Source organism: Hemitrygon akajei, chromosome 1 (assembly GCF_048418815.1).
Source record: "Hemitrygon akajei chromosome 1, sHemAka1.3, whole genome shotgun sequence".
NCBI lineage: Eukaryota > Metazoa > Chordata > Chondrichthyes > Myliobatiformes > Dasyatidae > Hemitrygon > Hemitrygon akajei.
Window position 1 is genome coordinate 125922846 of NC_133124.1, and position 18925 is coordinate 125941770.

General features: G+C 42.5%; 1 protein-coding gene across 4 annotated transcripts in view; it reads left to right on the plus strand.

The window, feature by feature from the left end:
• LOC140730756 (coiled-coil domain-containing protein 102A-like) overlaps positions 1-18925 on the plus strand; it is a 451176-nt gene that overhangs the window by 287821 nt on the left and 144430 nt on the right. For all 4 annotated transcript variants that reach the window (XM_073051621.1, XM_073051629.1, XM_073051639.1 and 1 more), the window contains exon 7: positions 8718-8888. In XM_073051621.1, coding sequence (XP_072907722.1) covers positions 8718-8888 — 171 coding nt within the window. The remainder of the gene's footprint in view (positions 1-8717; positions 8889-18925) is intronic.

Genomic DNA, 18925 nt, shown 5'->3' on the forward strand with positions numbered 1-18925 from the left:
GTGTCCTCTTGTGGCAACCATTTTAGCCCTGGGAAAAAGCCTCTGACCGTCCACATGATCAATACCTCTGTTTTCTCCTCTGTTTTTTGACGAGACCAAGAGGCATGTCAAGTAAGTCCTGTTCTTCTCATCTGTCTCCCATAGACTTCTGGCAGTAAATTCTGTGCAGTAATGCAGGGAAGCCACATCTTTTATGTATATATATGTATGGAGAGGGAGAGGGGGAGAGAGAGAGAGAAACACGTGCGTATAAACTTAAAATGGCAAATATGATGGGGACGTTATTTTATGTGGACACTTTCATAATGCCATGCTGTTGTCTGCAATTTTGGAAGTTGTCTGTCTGGTCCAAGTTACCTACATCTAGTGGGTCATCAGCTGTAATATAAAAGTTGACATCCAATAACCTGATATAAACATATCGGAGTTATCTCTATGGGGGTTTAAATTTTCCACATTTTATTGCTTTCAGCATTTTTGGAAAAGTAATGCTCTTCAGACATACTGTTTTGTTTGAATATCTTAAAAACTAGCCTGTGGTTTTCACTTCACAAGAAAAACACACCAACAGTTCTTAATTATTGCGATTTGAAAATGAGGTCCTTGTTAATCAACTTACACTCATTGTGCCACTTTATTATGTACACCAGTACACCTGCTCATTAATGCAAATATCCAGATCTGATCAGCCAATCAAAAGCATGCAGACATGGTCAAGAGATTCAGTTGTTATTCATTTTGACCAATCGTCAAAGAAGAAATGTAATCTAAGTGACTTTGCCCGTAGAATGATGGTTGTTGCCACTCAGGGTGGTTCCAGTACCTCTCCTGCTATTTTCGTGCACAACAGTCTCTAGACCTTACAGAGAGTGGTGCGAGAAACAAACATAAAATGTACAGTGAGTGGCTGTTCGGTGAGCAAAAATGCTTTGTTAATGAGAGAGGTCCAAGTTGAATGGTCAGATTGGTTTCAACTGACAAGAAGAGAACAGCAGCTCAAGAAAACCAGACGTTACAACAGTGGTGTGCAGAAGAGCATCCCTTAACCCCCATTATGTGGAACTTTGAAATGGATGGCCTATAGCAGAAGATCATAAACATACACCCAGTGGCCACTTTATTAGGTACAGAATGTATGTAATAAAGTGGCCGCTGAGTGTGTAATGTTAGCTTCTAAAGCTGTGCAGTTGAATAACAGACTTCTAAATGTAACTGTTCACTTATGACAGATTGATGTTATTGTATTTGAGTAGTCAAGTATATTTTAATAGTAGCATGGTCATTGATAATTGATACTTTGGAAATAGGAGATGGCAGTGTGGTTGTGAAGTTGCAGAACTGACTTGTTCAAGCACTGATATAGCAACGCATGGCTGAGAAATGTGTGTGCTGTCAAATCCGGTTCCACTTGTCAGTCTTGCTTCCTTTCGCTTTGTCTGGCTGGGAGTTGAAGGTCAAAGCAAATAGGCATCCTGTCGAGGCAGAAGGAAGATTAATCGTATCTGCAGTGTGGTTTCTTATCAGACAAATATTTAGCAGAGCTGAACTATAAATGAAAGTAATGAACTGATTTTGATAGAAGCCACCTACAGTAAAATTTTAGTTACTATATGTCTGTCTAAAATATTGGCCAATTTTTCTATTCTCACTGTATTACGAACATTGAAGTTGCAAATGCTGCAATTTGATAAAAAGTGGAGCTGACATTTGGGTCATGTCCATCAAAACTGAGATCCATATGATACCTGAAGCTCCACTTAGTGGCTACTTTATTACGTACATCAGTACATCTACTCATTAATGCAAATATCTAATCAGCCAATCATGCGGCAGCAACTCAGTGCATGAAAGCATGCAGGTATGGTCAAAAGGTTCATTTGTTCAGACCAAACGTCAGAATGGGGAAGAGATGTGATCTAAGTGACTTTGATTGTGGGATGAATGGAGGTTGTAAGATCTGATTGTCCTATGAATTATTAAGACTGTAAACATCACGGCAACACACAAAATTGCTGAAGCAGCTCAGAAGATCAGACAACATCTGTAGAGGGGAGTAAATTGTCAGCATTTCAGTTTGAGACCCTTCATCGGGACTGGAAAGAAAGCCCTTTACCTTTCCCACCTATCACAACCCAGCTTCTCACTTCATCCCAGTGTCCTTCCCCCTCACCCAGTTTCACCGATCACTTGTTCTCCTTCCCCTCACCCCACCTTCTTGCTCTGCTTCTTCCCACTTCCCTTCCAGGCCTGATGAAGGGTCTCGGCCCAAAACTTCGACTGTTTCTTCCTCTTCATAAATGCTGAGTTCCTCCAGCACTTTTGTGTGAGTTGCTCTGGATTTCCAGCATCCGCAGAATCTCTTGTGTTTACCGTCGTGGCAAGTCTCTTTTGTATGTTGCACTGCATTACAGTAACTTTGTACATCTTTACACCAAAGATAAAGATTTGAGGGAGATTGAAAATCATACTTAAACTTCCGGTTTAAGATGATGCTGGTGATGCTGGTGACTGCTTTTGGTGGCTGAAGCACAATACAAAGAAAACCATTAAATTCCTTGTCAATAATACTTTATTAATAACGATCATTGCTAACAATGGAGAGTAAGCAGTGGCGGAGGTGCAGGGAAGGCACGGATGAGGAAAGCGAAGGTGGAGGAGGGATTGAAACGGAGTCAAAGCAGAGTTGTGGCATCCTCGAGAGCGAGGAAAGTCCTGATGCCTGATTGATTTAAGCACAGGGCCAAAATGGAAAGGTCGGGTACAGGTCAAATGGTGGTGGTGGGGTTTAGGCCTCAGAGCGGTCTGACCTAAGGAACGACCCAATGTTTGGGTGATTTAATCGCCGGGCCAGATGGAAAAGGTCAGGGTGTCAGGACCAGAGGCTAGGGCGGGTTCTTCAGGTTTCTCCGCGATGATTATTACTCAGCTCTGCACTGAACGGAGGCTGTGACCTGCTCTAGTCGCAGTGATGCCTGGCTTCGTGTCTTTCGTAAAACTTCAATTCTGAAGCTATTTGCCCTAGGTTCGGCTAGCGGCTTAACCTAGGGCAAGACAGACCCCAGCTTTCTGAGCACCTTCTCCCTTGTAATAGTAACTTCTTCACTCACTGCCTTCAACATCTGGCACACTGCTAGTGTCTTCCACAGTGAAGACTGAAGCAAGGTACTCATCTAGCTCATCTGCCACCTCCTGGTCCCCCATTATTTTGTCCTCATGTTCTAAGGGTCCTATATCTACTCTCATCTCTCTTTTATTTTTTATATACTTGGAAAATGCTTGTTCTATCCTAGTTGATAGTGTTTGCTAGCTTGCTTTCATATTTCATATTTTCTCTCCTAACAATTCTTTTTGTTGCTTTCTGTGGATTTTTAAAAGCTTTCGAATCCTCTGTCTTCCTGCTAATTTTTGCTTTGTTGTATGCCCTCTCTTTTGCTTTTACATTAGCTTTGACTTCCCTTGTCAGTCATGGTTGTACTATTTTGCCGTTTGAGTAGTTCTTTTTTGGAATACATATATCCTGCACCTTCCTCATTTTTCCCAAAACCTCACACCATTCTGCTCTGCTGTCATCCCTGCTAGCAGATCCTTCCAATTTACCTTTGGCCAACTCCTCTCTCGTACCACTGTAATTTCCTTTTGTTCCACTGAAATACTGCTTCGTCAGACTTTACTTTCTCCCTATCGAATTTCAAATTGAATTTAATCATATTGTGATCACTGTCTCCTAAGTGTTCCTTTACCTTAAGCTCCCTAATCACCCCCAGTTCATTACGTAACACCCAATCCTGTATAGCTGAACCCCTAGTAGGCTCAATGACAATCTCCCCTAAAACACCATTCCATAGGCATTCAACAGATTTACTCCCTTGAGATCCATTACTAACTTGATTTTCCCAATATCCCTGCATGTTAAAATCTCCAATGACTGTCATAACATTGCCCTTTTTTCCAGTAGGCACATTGAATGTCAGAGAAATGTATACAATCTACATCCTGAAATTCTTTTTCTTCACAAACATCCACGAAAGCAGAGGAGTGCCCCAAAGAATGAATGACAGTTAAACATTGGAACCCCAAAGGCAAACCCCCCCCCCAGCTCCCCCCTCCCATACATGGGTAGCAGCAAGGCAACAACCCCCCCCCCCCGCGCCCCTCTAAACCACCAGCAGAAGAGCATCTGCACCGTCCACTGAGCACTCAACCGTGCAGCAAAGCATCAATAAAGACACAGACTTGCAGTACCCCAAAGACTACCCATTCACCCAGTAATTGGATGTATCACAGGCTCTGGGTCTGTCCCTAATAAGGGAAGAAGAGGTGTCCCCATTTCACAGCGAGAGGGGAGGCATAACAAACAACTCACTGACTTATGGTGTTGAAAGTCTGTTGCGTCGCACGTTCCAAGCTCTGCGCCTGAGGAACTCATGTCTCTGGACACACAGCTAGCAGCTAGTCCGCTGCTCCTGATGTTCCGTATGCTCGCGTGATGCCTAGGTCAGGGGCATCAGCCTTGAATCAGCCCATTTCCAGAGCCACAAAAATCCGGCACCCTGAAGGCGCATTAGTCTTCCAGGCCGCGTCCTTGGGGTATCAAAAAGCATCCGGTCGTGAGGCCCAGAGAGCAGGTCCCATTCCCACAAAGAACTGAAGTCAGAGGTCAGGGTCTTCAAAAGAACCTTGAAAGGGAAAGAAAGAGATTTCAAAGATAGAAATAGAGCTGTTTATGAAGATGCAAGAGAAGAGTCGCTGTTTAGTGCCATCTTGACTTTGCTCTGCACCCTGTCATTTGACTCGCCTTTTCTATTTCCCATTGCAATCTAAATCCACATCCCAGCTACCACTTGGAGGCCTGTATATAACTGCCATCACAGTCCCTTTACCCTTGCAGTTTCTTAACTCAACCCACAAGGATTCAACATCTTCCAATCCTATGTCACAGCTTTCCACTGATTTGATGCCATTCCTTACCAGCAGAGCCACGCCGCCCCCTCTGCCTACCTTCCTATCCCTCGGATACAACGTGTAACCTTCGACATTCAGCTCCCGACTACACCCATCCTTCAGCAGCGATTCAGTGATGGCCGCAACATCATACCTGACCATCTATAATAGTGCAACAGGATCATCCACCCTATTTCTTATACTCTGTGCATTGAGATATAACACTTTGAGTACTGTATTTGCCACCCTTTTTGATTCTGCATTCCTAATGCAACTCACCTTGCTGGCTGAAATTTTGTCCTATCATCTGCCTGCCCTTTCTGACAGTCTGACTGCATGCTATTTTTGTTTTTTTTATACCATCCGTCCTATCCTGAGTCCCTTCACTCTGGTCCTTACCGCCCCCCCCCCCCCACCAAATTAGTCAAAACCCTCCCCAACAGCTCTAACAAACCTGCCCGCGAGAATATTGGTCCCCCTCGGGTTCAGGTGCAACCCGTCTCTTTTGAACAGGTCATATCTCCCCCAGAAGATATCCCAGTGATCCAAGAACCTGAAGCCCTGCCCCCTGCACCAGCTTCTCAGCTACGCATTTATCTACCAGATCATCTTGTTTCTACCCTCACTGATGCATGGCAAAGGTAGCAATCTAGAAATTACAATCCTGGAGGTCCTGCTTCTTGGCTTTCTGCCTAGCTCTCTATATTCTCTCTTCAGGACCTTTTTGTTTTTCCTTCCTATGTCATTGGTACCAATATGTACCAAGACATCTGGCTGCTCTCCTTCCCTCTCTAAAATTCTGTGGACACGATCTGAGATGTCGCTGACCCTGGCACCTGGGAGGCAACATACTACCTAGGTGTCCCGTTCATGTCCACAGAATCTCCTTCTGACTGTTGAGTCCCCTATCACTTCCGCTTCCTTCTTCTCCCTCTTTCTCTTCTGCACCACTGACCTGGTCTCTGTGGTGTTCCCCAGGAGGTCGTCCCCCACAATAGTGTCCAAAACAGTATATTTATTATTGAGGGGAATGGCCACAGTGGTGCTCTGCGCTAACTGCCTATTCACATCCCATTCCTTCTCTTGACAGTCACCTTGCTACCTGCCTCCTGCAACTTAGGGGTGATTACTTGCTTGTAACCCCGATCGATGATCTCCTCACTCTGCTGTACAGGCCGAAGGTCATCCAGCTGCTAAGACGGTCCTGAAGGAGCTGCAGCCGGATGCACTTCACACAGATGTAGTTCCTGGGGAGACTCTGGGTCTCCCAGAACTCCGACATCTGGCATGAAAAACTCACAATGCCCATTTAAACTACACTGTACCTACCCCTGGTAGAGTGAGAAAAAAGAGAAACTTCACATAAGTTTACCTGGAGAACTTACCCAGAGCCAAAGCCCGACACTCCCACTCTCACCACTGGCCCACTCCCAACAATGGCCACTCCACTTGTCCCTCCTGTACTTCTATTTACTCCTGTCTGCACTGCTCCCGCTGCTGACTGGGCTGCCAGAATGACACTGAGTGTCTGTTTCCTGTTTTATGGCAGCCTGTAAGGAGATGAACCTCGAGGTTGTATAATTTATACATACCTTGATAATAAATGCACTAGGGGATGTTGAATGTAGCTTACTGCTGTGCTAATTTCAAGCTGAGATTCTTATTTGTAACAGAACATGCAGCATTCTCCTTTTCATCAAACCGTCATTCACTCAAACCTTGAAGTATTGAAGCTCCAAATGCAATTGTATTTTATTGCAGTGAGTCCAGTTTACCCCAGCTTATTTTGGTAAAATATTTCTTACTGTAAGTCATACGTATCATCATGAAACAAAGAATTATGCCTGAGTGCAATTCTCTGATCAATTCAAATCTGGCTGGCAGAGTTCAAGTAAGTGTATTAGCAAAGTACGAGTATGTCACCATGTACTACCCCGAGGTTCATTTCCTTGTGGGCATTCACAGTAGATAGGAAGAAATGCAAAATAATTAATGAAGAACTACACACAAAGATGGACAAGCGATGCGCAACAGATGACACGTTGTGCGAATGCAAAAATAATAAATAAATAAACAAACAAACTGAGAACGTGAGTCCTTGAAAATGGCCCCATATGTTGGGGAATGAGTGTTGAGGTAAGTAAAGATATCCACGCTGGTTCAGGAGCCTGATGGTTGTAGAGTAATAACTGTTGTTGAACTTGGTGGTTGGGGCCTAAGGCTATGCCTCCTTCCTAATGGCTGCAGTGATGAGGGGCCTGGGCTGGATGGTGCAGGTCCAAGATGGTAGATGTTGCTTTGTTGTGGCAGCATTCCTTGTAGATGTGCTTAATGGTAAAGGATGCACCCACAGAGTAATTGTTATTCCTGACGTCACCTGTTACCATCCATGTTGCAATTCTCAGCACAGATCAGACACTGATTGTTAATCAAGTGTTGCCACCCTGATCTGTCTGCTCTGTTTACTTCTGACGGGCACTGGCATTGCGAGCGCGGTGCCCTCCCCAGTATGCCATCCCTCCAGCTCACACTATTCAGTGCATGGGCACCTTGACTGTCCCTGTGAACCAGTTTGGTGGTCAGACTCTGGTTGTTACTGAGCCCAACTTTGTGGCCTCTTTGTAGGGCAATGTTCCACCCGAAGAGAAAGGCAGGTTTAGATGAATATTTTTTTACACCTTAGTCAATGCAGCACTTCCTTAGTATAACACCAAGATTTCTTAGATTATGTAATTGTCTTGAAATGGAACACGGACCCCCATATTGGTATTAATGTTGCCAACTGAGCCAAACAAAAAGATTAAAAAAAAAGAAATTGATGGATTCTTGATCAACATGGTAGAAAAAAATCCAAAATTGAATGTTCTTAATACTGAGCTTTGGTGGTTATTTAAAGTCATACATCATAAAACCATAAGCCTTTGGAGCAGAATTAAGCCATTTGCCCATCAAGTTTGCTCCATTATTCTACCATGGCTGATTCATTATTCCTCGCAACCCCATTCTCCTGCTTCCTCATCTCCTCCCCGTACCCTATGATGTGCTTACTAATCAAGAACCTATCAACCTCTGCTTTAAATATACCCAATGACTTGTCCTCCACAGCTGTCCGTGCCAACGAATTCCACAGATTCATCACACTCTGGCTAAAGAGATTCTTTGTCATCTCTGTTATAAAGGGACATTCTTCTATTCTGAGGCTGTGCCCCCTGGTCCTAGACTCGCCCACTATAGGAAACATCCTCTCCGTGTCCACTCTATCTGGGCCTTTCAATATTCAATAGGTTTCAATGAGATCCTGCCCTCTCCCGCCACCCCCATTCTTCTCAACTCCAGCAAATACACGCCCAGAGCTATCAAATACTCTTCATACAGCACATTAACCCTTTCACCCCATGATAATTCTCATAAACCTCCTTTGGACCCACTCCAGTGGAGTGAAACAATATGGAAACAGACCCTCTGTCCCAACTTGTGCATGCTGACTAAGCTGCCTACCTGAGGTAGTCCCACTTGCCGCCATTTGGCTTATATGCCTGTAACCATTCCTACCCATGTACCCAAATATCTTTTAAACGTTGTAATCATACCTACTTCCAGAACTAACCCTGGCAGCTCAATCCATATACTCACCACCTGTTGTGAAAAGGTGTAAAATTCCCTGCCATTTTCTTGTAGACCTTTGTGGTGAACCTCAGTAGTGAAGTCAGTGTCATTGGACTCTGTTTGGATTTCTAAGTATTATGTTCGTAAGTTGTTTTCTTTTGTAATTCCAGGAGCTCTCTGACCTTCGGCATGCCCTCAATAAACTGAAGAAGCAATATCAAGAGAAAATGGCAGAACTTACTCATTCCAATAGGAGGGTAGAGCAGCATGAATCTGAGGTGAAGAAGTTAAGACTGCGTGTGGAAGAACTGAAGAAAGAGCTGGCACAAACAGAAGATGAGGTACGTGGCCATAGCTGGTGTTAGAATCTCAACATTTTTTTTATACTTGGATAATCATTTTGTGTTAGTAGGTGACGCAGTTCGGGTTAAATTGTTCCAACTCCAACTTGCGCGTACAGCAATTTCCGACTCTGAAACCTTGTGATTCTTAGTCACTCACCACCAGGTTTCACAAGATACTGAATGTGACACGTTAACAAGATACTGAATGTGACATGGTCCATTTCCACATGGGAAGCTGGTCCAGAAGCTTAAAGCTCCAGGCATTCAGAATGAAGTAGTAAATTGGATTCGGCATTGGTTTAGTGGAAGGCGACAGAGAGTGGTAGTATATGGTTGTCTCTCTCTGACTGGAGGCCTGTGACTAGTGGTGTGCTGCCAGGATCTGTGCCGGGTCCGTTGTTGCTTGTTATCTATATCAGTGATCTGGACGATAATGTGATAAACCGGATTAGCAAATTTGCAGTTGACACCAAGATTGGGGGTATTGTGAACAGCCAGGAAGGCAATCAAAGGCTTCAACATAATCTAAAGCAGCTGGAAAAAATGGGCTGAAAATTGGCTAATGGACTGAATGCGGGTAAGTTACACTTTGGCTGGACAAAGCAGGTCAGACTTACACATTGAATGGCAGGGCTCTGAGGTGTGCTTGGAACAAAGGGCTCTGGGAATACAAATCCATAATTCCCTGAAAGTGATGTCATGATGTTACGGTAAGCTAGAATTGTAAAGAGAACTTTTGGCACATTGGCCATAAATCAAAGCATTGAGGTGGGGTGTTATGTTGAAGTTGTGTAAGATGTTGGTAAGGCCGAATTTGGAGTATTGTGTGCTTTTCTGGGTCACCTTCCTACAGGAAAGATATCAATAAGCTTGAAGAATGCAGAGAAAATTTACGCAGATGTTGATAGGACTTGAGGATCTGAGCTAGAATGGAAGAATGAGGGTGTGATTTTTTCGCAACATACAAAATTATGAGGGGTATAGATAGGGTAAATACTGGCAAACTTTTTCCCCTAAGGTTGGATGAGATTACGTTTAAGGCGATAGGTGAAATATTTAAGGGGAATCTGAGGGGGGGATTTCTTCAGTCATGGAGCTGTGCGAGTTTGGAGCGAGCTGCCAGTGGAAGTGCTGGATACCGGTTCAACTGCAACATTTAAGAAAAGTTTGGATAGGTATATGAATGGGAGGGAAAAGGATGGCAACATTCTAGCTGCAGGTTGATGGGATTATGCCGAAAAACTGTTTAGCATGGACTAGATAGGCTGAGGGCCTGCCTCTGTGCTGTCGTTCTCTATCACTCCATGGTTAGTGGAATCTAGCTGGCTCAGGACCAGCTGAATGGAGAACTGGGAGTTTTGCATGTCATTAAGCTTATTGCACTTCCTCCCAGTTATGAGAAAGATCGTAGCTCAAGACAAAACTGTTCGGTTCTAATTGGAAGATCTGAGTCATTATGGAGAATGCTATAGAGTACTAGCATCTGATAGCATCTACTGAAATATCATCTCTGGGTGGGAAATACGCAATAATACAAGTTGAGTACCCCTTGTCCAAAATGCTTGGGGCTGGAAGTGTTTTGGATTTCAGATATTTTGGGTTTCGGAATATATAGTGAGATAGCTTGGGATTGTTGCCATTTCCGACTCTGAATTTATGTCTTTGTCTTACACTTGTTCATCACACATATGCACTGATACAGCCATTCAGCATGCTAGATTTTCACTAGCGACAATCTCGTCAAACTTATAAATTAATTTCTCTGCTGGTTTGTGATCAGCAGACGCTTTATCACCACAAATCCTTAAAAACGTAATGCCATACCTTTTCTTAAATTTCTACAACCAGCCTGCTGAATGTTCACACTTACCTTCAACCTTCAGTTTGTTATCAGAGTTTTTTACTTGCTTCATGATCAGTATACCGTTAAGCAGCATATGTTCACTGCAACGCTGACTAAACCACTTTTTCAATATATGTTTGAGATGAATAAACTCTCCTTGAGCTTCTAACTGGGTACAGGTAATGATGATAACAGATGCTTTATTGTCCTTGAAGAAGATGGCAGAGTTGGTCATCGAAACGTCAGGTATAATCAGTACCTGTACCCAGCTGGATGCTCGAAAAGAGTTTATTCATCATATATACCAGAAAGCACTAGATCCTTTCTCACTTGTTTGAGACCTTCATTTTTCACTTTATGCAGTGTCTTTTTCAATTTGTCATTAACTTCTGTTCATTACATGTGTGAGGTCACTTCTCAGAACTGTCTGTGGGTGTGTAGAGACCTGCGCATCACAGACCTCTAGAGATTTTCAGAGTTTGGAGTTTCGAATAAGGTTTACTTAACCTGTAGTAAATGTAGTCAAAAGGTTTTAGGAAATGAAATGGTATGGCCATAAACATTACCTCAGCATTTTTAAGATTCTAAACTAAAGGTTCAGATTTACTTGTCGCATGTATTTTAAAGCCTACAGTGAAATGCGTTGGTTTGTGTTAACAACCAACATATCTGACGATGTGCTGGGGCAGCCTGTAAGTGTTGCCACACATCCTAACACCAACTTAGTTTGCCCACTATGCTTGGCAGAAAAACACAGAATACAAACAACAAAACAAACACCGTTCCTTCCTTCTACCTCCACATGTTAACAGTCTTCCAACTCCAGCATAGGCTGTCTTCTTCGGCCTCCAGCCTCCACTAGACTTGGATTCAGACTTGGACATGTGGACCTTAGGCTTCAACATTCCCAGTAGACGTGCAGAGATTCACAGACTCGGCTCCGGCCAATGGGCCTCAACTTCCAGACTTCTGAACTTCTGATTGGCTATTCAGCAAATGTTCTCATTGCTTACTCATTTACATATGATCCATAAGGCCAGATTTGAGATTCAACATTTTTACAGTTTGAGGAATACTCTAATTTTCTTCACGTAATGCTTGCTGAAATTTCCCTAATGCAGCCGTTGAAAGAAGCCAAAGTCTCTAGGTTGCAAAGCTTGGGCATCTCATCTGATCTTCAGCTGCTTCAGTATGGTTTTGTGCTTGACCTTCAAAAAACTGGGACTGCCCAATGGGCAGAACTTCACATCTGCTTTAGTACTGTAATCGCAAGGGAAGCTGGAGACTTTGCAATGATTTGTTCAGCTACTGATCCCGAGAAAACATCTATACCAATTAATTTAGGTGTATGATGGAATACCTGTCACATACCTGGATGGGGATGGCTATGATAATGCTCAATCAGCCTTGTAATGGTGGAAAAGATTTGTTTGTTGGGCCTAATTCTGCTCCTATGTCTTATGGTCTATATGCAATACCCTTTCCTGGACACCCCATACACTAATGAAATTACTATGAACTTAAAAGGACAATTTGCTGTTTGTAATAGCAAAAAATCAATTAATCAGATCATGGAATTTCAGGATACTTGAGCAAAGAGGTGGGATGACTGTCACAGCAACAGAACATGGCACACCAAATCAAAGTTTCAAATTTTCAGTTTGGTTTGAAAGAATTTTCAATAATGTTGTTCCCTTCACACTGTTAAGATGTCTCAAATAATTTAATTGACAATAAATTACTTTTGAAGTGGAGTCAGGTATTGAATGGGGTTGAGGGGGATAATAAATCAGACATGATGGAATAGTGGAGCAGACTTGATGGGCTGAATGGCCTAATTCTGGTCCTGTGTCTTGTGGTCTTATGTCCGTTGTGGGTTCTGAGGTAGCTGATGAGGCCAATACTGGACTTGCAGGTGGTTAGCACATTGCTTCACTATGCCAGCTGTAAGTTCGGACTTCAGCAAGGGAGGTTGTACTTCCTCCCTGTGACTGTGTGGGATTCCTCCACTTTAACGCCGCATTTCAAAGAGAGACGAGCTAGGGATAGTGAGTTTTGGGTATGCTATGTGGGCACTGGAAACTTGGCGGCACTTGAAGACTGCCCAAAACAATCCTCGCTGATCTGATTTGCTGCTACAACGCATTTCACTGTATATTTGGATTTACATGTGACAAATAAAGCTAATCTTTAATCTTTCTTTATGCCTTCCCAAAAATGAGTTGTTAAACACTGTGTCTCCTGCTTTGGTTGCAACCTTCAGTTAAGTATCAGAGACCCGTGTGTGATACTTTTTGACATCAGTAGAAGCAAACACTTAATCAATTGAACTGTTTGAAGAATTAGAAACTGATAAACTATAGGGAACCATCACAAATTGGCACACTACGGGCATTATTTAAGGTTGGGGAATGTCATTCTGGTTAGACATGCCATAATGTTTCATAATCTGCCCCCCCCCCAGCATATTTCCCTGAATTTGGTCAAAATTTCAAAGGTTCAAGGGCACAACTTAATGTCAGAGAAACATATACAATATACATACTGAAATGCTTTTTCTTTGCAACCATCCACGAAAACAGAGGAGTCCCCCCCCCAGCTACCCCCTCCTGCATGTAAGCGGCAGCAAGCAACAATCCTCCCTCTCCCGCCGGCAAAAAAAACCCATTAGCACCACCACCAAGCACTCAAACATGAACAAAGCAATAGCAAGACACAGACTTGCAGTTACCCCAAAGACTTCGCGTTCCACCTGGTATTCGACATACCGCAGGGTCCCTCTCTCCCTAATGAGGTATCTCCGTTTTCCCAGTGAGCGGGGAGACATAACAGACAACTTGCTGGTTTACGATGTTAAAAGTCCGTTATATTGCTTTTCTTCGAGCTCTATGCCTGAAGATCGCAAAGATCCCGGGTCTCCAGGCACACAAATTGGCATACTATGGATATTTTGACTCTCCCCGATGACACACGGGTCTCCTGTTGTGACACCACCCCTCGATCTGCCTCTCTCCAGAGTTTTGAGGTCCTGGACTTGTGAATCCGAGCCAGACTCTCAGGCCATGCCCTTGGCGTGCTGAACAATGGCCAGTTATGGAACCCCGAGAGCAGGTCCCATTCAAAGTCAGTGTGTAAATTTAATCATAAAGTTGCTTTTTTTTGCCCTTTCTCGGTAACAAAACTGATTGACTTCAGCTGTCATAATTACTCATGAGGTAACTCACTGCCAGCGTCCCCCAGAAGGCCGAATGAAAGAGATACCAGTTAAAATGAAGAGCAATGTAGTGATGGTTGCAAAGGACCTTTGGGGAAATCTTTATTAATGATACAAGTAGCCTTTGATGAAATAATTTACATTTAAAATTAGTGTTTAGTGATGAAAGGCAAATGTCGTGGAGTTAATTTTTTTTCAGCAAGGACAAAATTATACCATGCACAAATATTTCTTCCTCCGAGACAAAGATATTGAATGTGAGATTATCATAATGGTAAAGCTGATATCACAGATTGTTGCATTAGAAGACTTGAATGATGTGAGGTGGAAATATTGACTAATTGATGTTGTTTCAAATACAAGGAAAGTAATTAGTTTTCTCAGCTCAGTCTTTTATGTTTTTATACATTGTTAACAAATGAGCCGACTCGGTAGGCTTACTTCATTGGTAAATACAGTACGTTCCTCTGAGAAAGCACACTGCTTAAAGCAATTTCTAAAATTTGACCTTTCCTTTTCCTTGCAAGCTAGTCAGACTGAGAAAGGAGTCTGACTTATTATGGTGTTCTTCTCCCTAAATACTGAAACTTAATTGCAAATGTAAACTTTCTTTTGCTAAATCCAGAATTTCTAGCTTTTAAAATTAATATTGAAAAGGTTAGCTTTTAAATTAAAAGTTGCATGCTGCAGTGTACCTTCAAACTCAAGAACTGCAAGGAAAACCGTATAATGCTGATTCCATCCCGATGAAGGATCACTGCCCAAAACGTCAGCTCTTTATTCCTCTCCATAGATGCTGCCTGACCTGTTGAGGTCCTTTCGTATTTTGTGTGTTGCTCAGGATCTTCAGCATCTGCAGGATCTCTTGTGTTTATAATATTGATCCCATCAGACTTGGACATGCATTGACATTGAAACTGGACTAACCTGAGCAATGAAAGGACAAAAGAGTGTTTGGATTTAGCTCCCCTGAGTATCTTAAACCAAACTGTAGCAGAAGGAGAGGAGATATTGGACAAGTTTCACTAACTTATACTGTAATTCCAATCATGCCTGGCTGGGTACATAATCTGATATCAAGCTCTATCAAACCTGTGCAATTATCCAGAAGGAGGTGCTGAAGCACGTACCATCAGATTAGGACAGTGGATTTGGATTTAGAATTCTACTCAATCATCCTATGATGCTTTAAATAGTAATTTTCCAATTGTTGCTATCGCAATATAAACTGCCGTATATTTATAAGTAACCCCTAAACAATTTTCTTACTATATTTTTAATGGTAAAATTATACATTGTGATTTCATCAATAATAGAAATTAATTTTGTTATATAATTAATATAATTTAATACTGTGTAATAAAATAGGACTGTGAGGGTGACATGGTGACATAGCCAGGATGGCACAGCGACCGTCTGTCTGATCGGGGTTTGATTCGTGCCACTGTCTGGAAGGAGAATGTGTATTATCCCCATGACCCATCAACTTCAACACCCAAAATACTCGAAATTCACAGGAATAAATATCAGTAACCCCTCGCAGATCACCATCCATGGCATTGATGTTCTAGTTACACTCAGCAGGCTAAGTTGGGCAGACTATATAATGCAACTGCTTGACAACAGGTTCGTAAAGTAGACAGTCCGTTTTGAACTTTGTCACAGGAAATGGATCCCACGTGGACAGACAGCATCGAAAACATAGAAACAGGCCCATCAGCCCACTGACTATCATGCCAATCTATACTAATCCTAATTGGTTGCTTTAGAAGAGAGAAGAGCATTACCCAGGCTTGGGGCAATGCACAGGACGATTCCGGTTTCTTCCACAGACTCAAGACATTTCAATACACTTTATAACTGATGAAGTAAAGGGAAAATCTTGAACACCCAGCAGGCCAGGCAGCGGCTGTGGAAGGAGAAATTTGTGGAAGACTCTTTGTCAAAACTAGGAAAGTGAGGAAATAATTTTTAAGTTGTATAGAAAGTGATAGATGGGATAAAGGGCATAACTGTGGAAAGATTAAGACTCTGGTTGCCATGGGGGTAAAAGACCTTTTTATTGAGAGTAGCAATTAGTGAGAAGATGCAGACAAATGTATAAAATGATGTGAAGCTACATGTTCAAATGTTGAAGCAGGTACGATAACAAGATTTAAGACATTTGGACATGTGGATGGATAGGAGAGGTTTAAAATGCTATAGTTGAATGCTGGTGAATAGGACCAGCGTAGACAGTCATCTGGTTGGTGTGGATGAGTTGGGCTGAAGGGCCTGTTTCCATACTGTGTGACTGTGAATCTAAATACAGGTTCTTCGGCCCATGAAGTTGTGCCAAGTTTTTAACCTAGGATCATTCTAACCCTTCCATACTACATAGCCCTCTATTTTTATCCTATACATGTGCCATTAATTCCCTACGTCTCTATGCCCTGTTTATCCGAGTACCAGTCCATATCTCTCTTAAATTTGTTACTACTGCTGTCTCCACCATCTCTCCTGGCAGCTCATTCTGTGTACCAACTCCTTGTGATAAAAATCTAACCTCCAGGTCCCCTCTAAAGCTCCTCCCTCTCACCTTAAACCTGCGCCCTCTAGTTCTAGACACCCCTACCGGGGGAACTGATTCTACCCTATCTAGGGCTCTCATAATTTGACAAACCTCTATCAGGACACCTCTCACTCTCCTTTGCTTCAAGAAAAACAGAACCAGCCTATTCAATCTCTCCCTACAACATGCCATCCAATCATAATTTTATTTTATTTAGAGATGCCATAAGAATTTAAAACAGTAAGATATAGGAGCAAATTAGGCCATTCGGCCCAATGTATTCTATCAATTTTGTTTCAATAGGTCCATTTAATGTCAGAGAAATGTATACAATGTACATCCTGAAATTCTTTTTCTTCGCAAACATCCATGAAAACAGAGGTGTGCCCCAAAAGAATGAATGACAGTTAAACATTAGAACCCCAAAGTCGCCCCCCAGCTCCCCTCATACACACAAGCAGCAGCAAAGCAATGACCCCCCTCCCCCACCAGCAAAAAAAATCGGCGCCCCCCCCCCCCCCTCCGAGCACTCAAGTGTGAAGCAAAGCATTAATAAAGACACAGACTTGGAGAACCCCAAAGACTATTCGTTCACCTGGTAATTCGACATACCACAGGCTCTCTCTCTCTCTCCCCTTAAAAGAGTAAAAGAGGTGTCCGCACTTCACAGCGAGAGAGGAGACATAACAAACAACGTGCTGACTTACGATGTCGTTCAAATCAAGGAAGCTGTCGGAAAACCAATCCTCGTTGAACATAGGCAGCCAGCCAGAGCAGGCCCCTTCTATTCTCACACTTTGCCTCCTGCCAGTCAGCCAATCTTCCATCCGTGCTTTTATCTTTCCTGTAACACAGTGGGCTCTTATCTTGGTAGCATCAAGTGCAGCATCTTGTCATATACAGCAGGGTAAAGGACCCTACCGTCCCAAATTACCCATGCCTCTCCATTACACCCATGCAACCAATTAACCTACTAACTCATACATCTTCGACAGAAAACCAGAGCACCTGGAGGAAACTCATGTTATTACAGGGAGAACAAAGAAATTCCTTACAGGCAGCAGTGGGACTTGAACCCTAGTCACTGGTGCTGTAATAGTGTTACACTAACCACTACACTACTGTGCCTCCCCATCCCTGTGTATTTTTTCTGCAGCTCTTCTATCTTCATCACATCTTTCTTGAACTGCTCGCCATACAAACGTTCAAAACCTTGAGAAATATCAACACTCCCTCTAATTCTTGGGAATTCCTCGTATAAATTGGAGAAGAAACATTTGAGACATTATTAAAAGTGCATCATCTCACCTGCCTATTCCAGCAAGCACTTCCTGCCTCATTTGTGGAAGAATCTGCAAGTTCAATATTGGCCTCATCACAACCCACAAAGTCCATAAGTCTATAGGACAGAGGAGCCCCTTCACATCTACTTTACCATTCCATCATGGGTAATTTTTTTAAAATCTCCCTCAACGTCGTTCTCCTGCCTTCTCCCTGTAATCTTTGACACTTACGCTAATCAGGGACCATGGAGGAAAGGGAAAGGGAAGACTGAAGGAGTTGATGAGCTGGTGAGGAGAAGAGTAGGAGTAAAAGGGGTAGGGGTCTAGTGTATGTGACCCCTTACCCTCTTGAAAACAGCTGCAAAGTACAATTTGGTAGCATGCAAGTCTTTCACCTTCCACAGGCCATGGCTTTCCTCTCAAATGTGCCTACTCTTTCTTTTGTTATCCTCTTTTCTTCTCTTATTTATATATAAATATTTTTTTCATGCTCCCTTTTTGCCTTCCTAATTTCTGTAGTGGCGTGCTGTTGGTTTTTGTCAGAAGTCTCCCTTCGGTTTGCCTTACCCCTTTCATGTTTCCAACATCTGTGAAGGCCTAGGTTTGTGAGCTTCCCCGATTTGTTTATGAAGACCATTCTTGCTTTCACATTTTATTTTCAAATACCTTCCCACAGTTCGACTGTCATTTAACTTCCAGTAGCTGTTTCTCATTTACTTTAAAATATTTTAGTCAGGTATAATTGGCCTTATCCCATTGTTGAAATTTTATACAAAATTGAATGGTATTATAATTGCTGTTACCACACTTAAGTTTGCTTTGGTTAATTCCTAAAACTGAGTACAGCACCACTGCTCTTGCTATGTTCTGTTTGAAGAAAAATCTCCTGAATTTGTTTCAAGAAAATCTATTTTCTGTGTTCCTGTTAATGCAAGACTAACTCAGTGAAATTCCTCCCCCTTATATTTGTTACTCTTTATCTCACTCCACATGTAATGAGAACTATAGTAAATAAAGCAATTTAATATTGCATTTCTTTTTACCTTCGTTTAAAGTATACAATTTCAATAGCTGATATCTGTGACATATTATTCCTCCTCAGAGCAGCAATTGTTTTCTTAAGAATATTCATTCTCTTTTGTT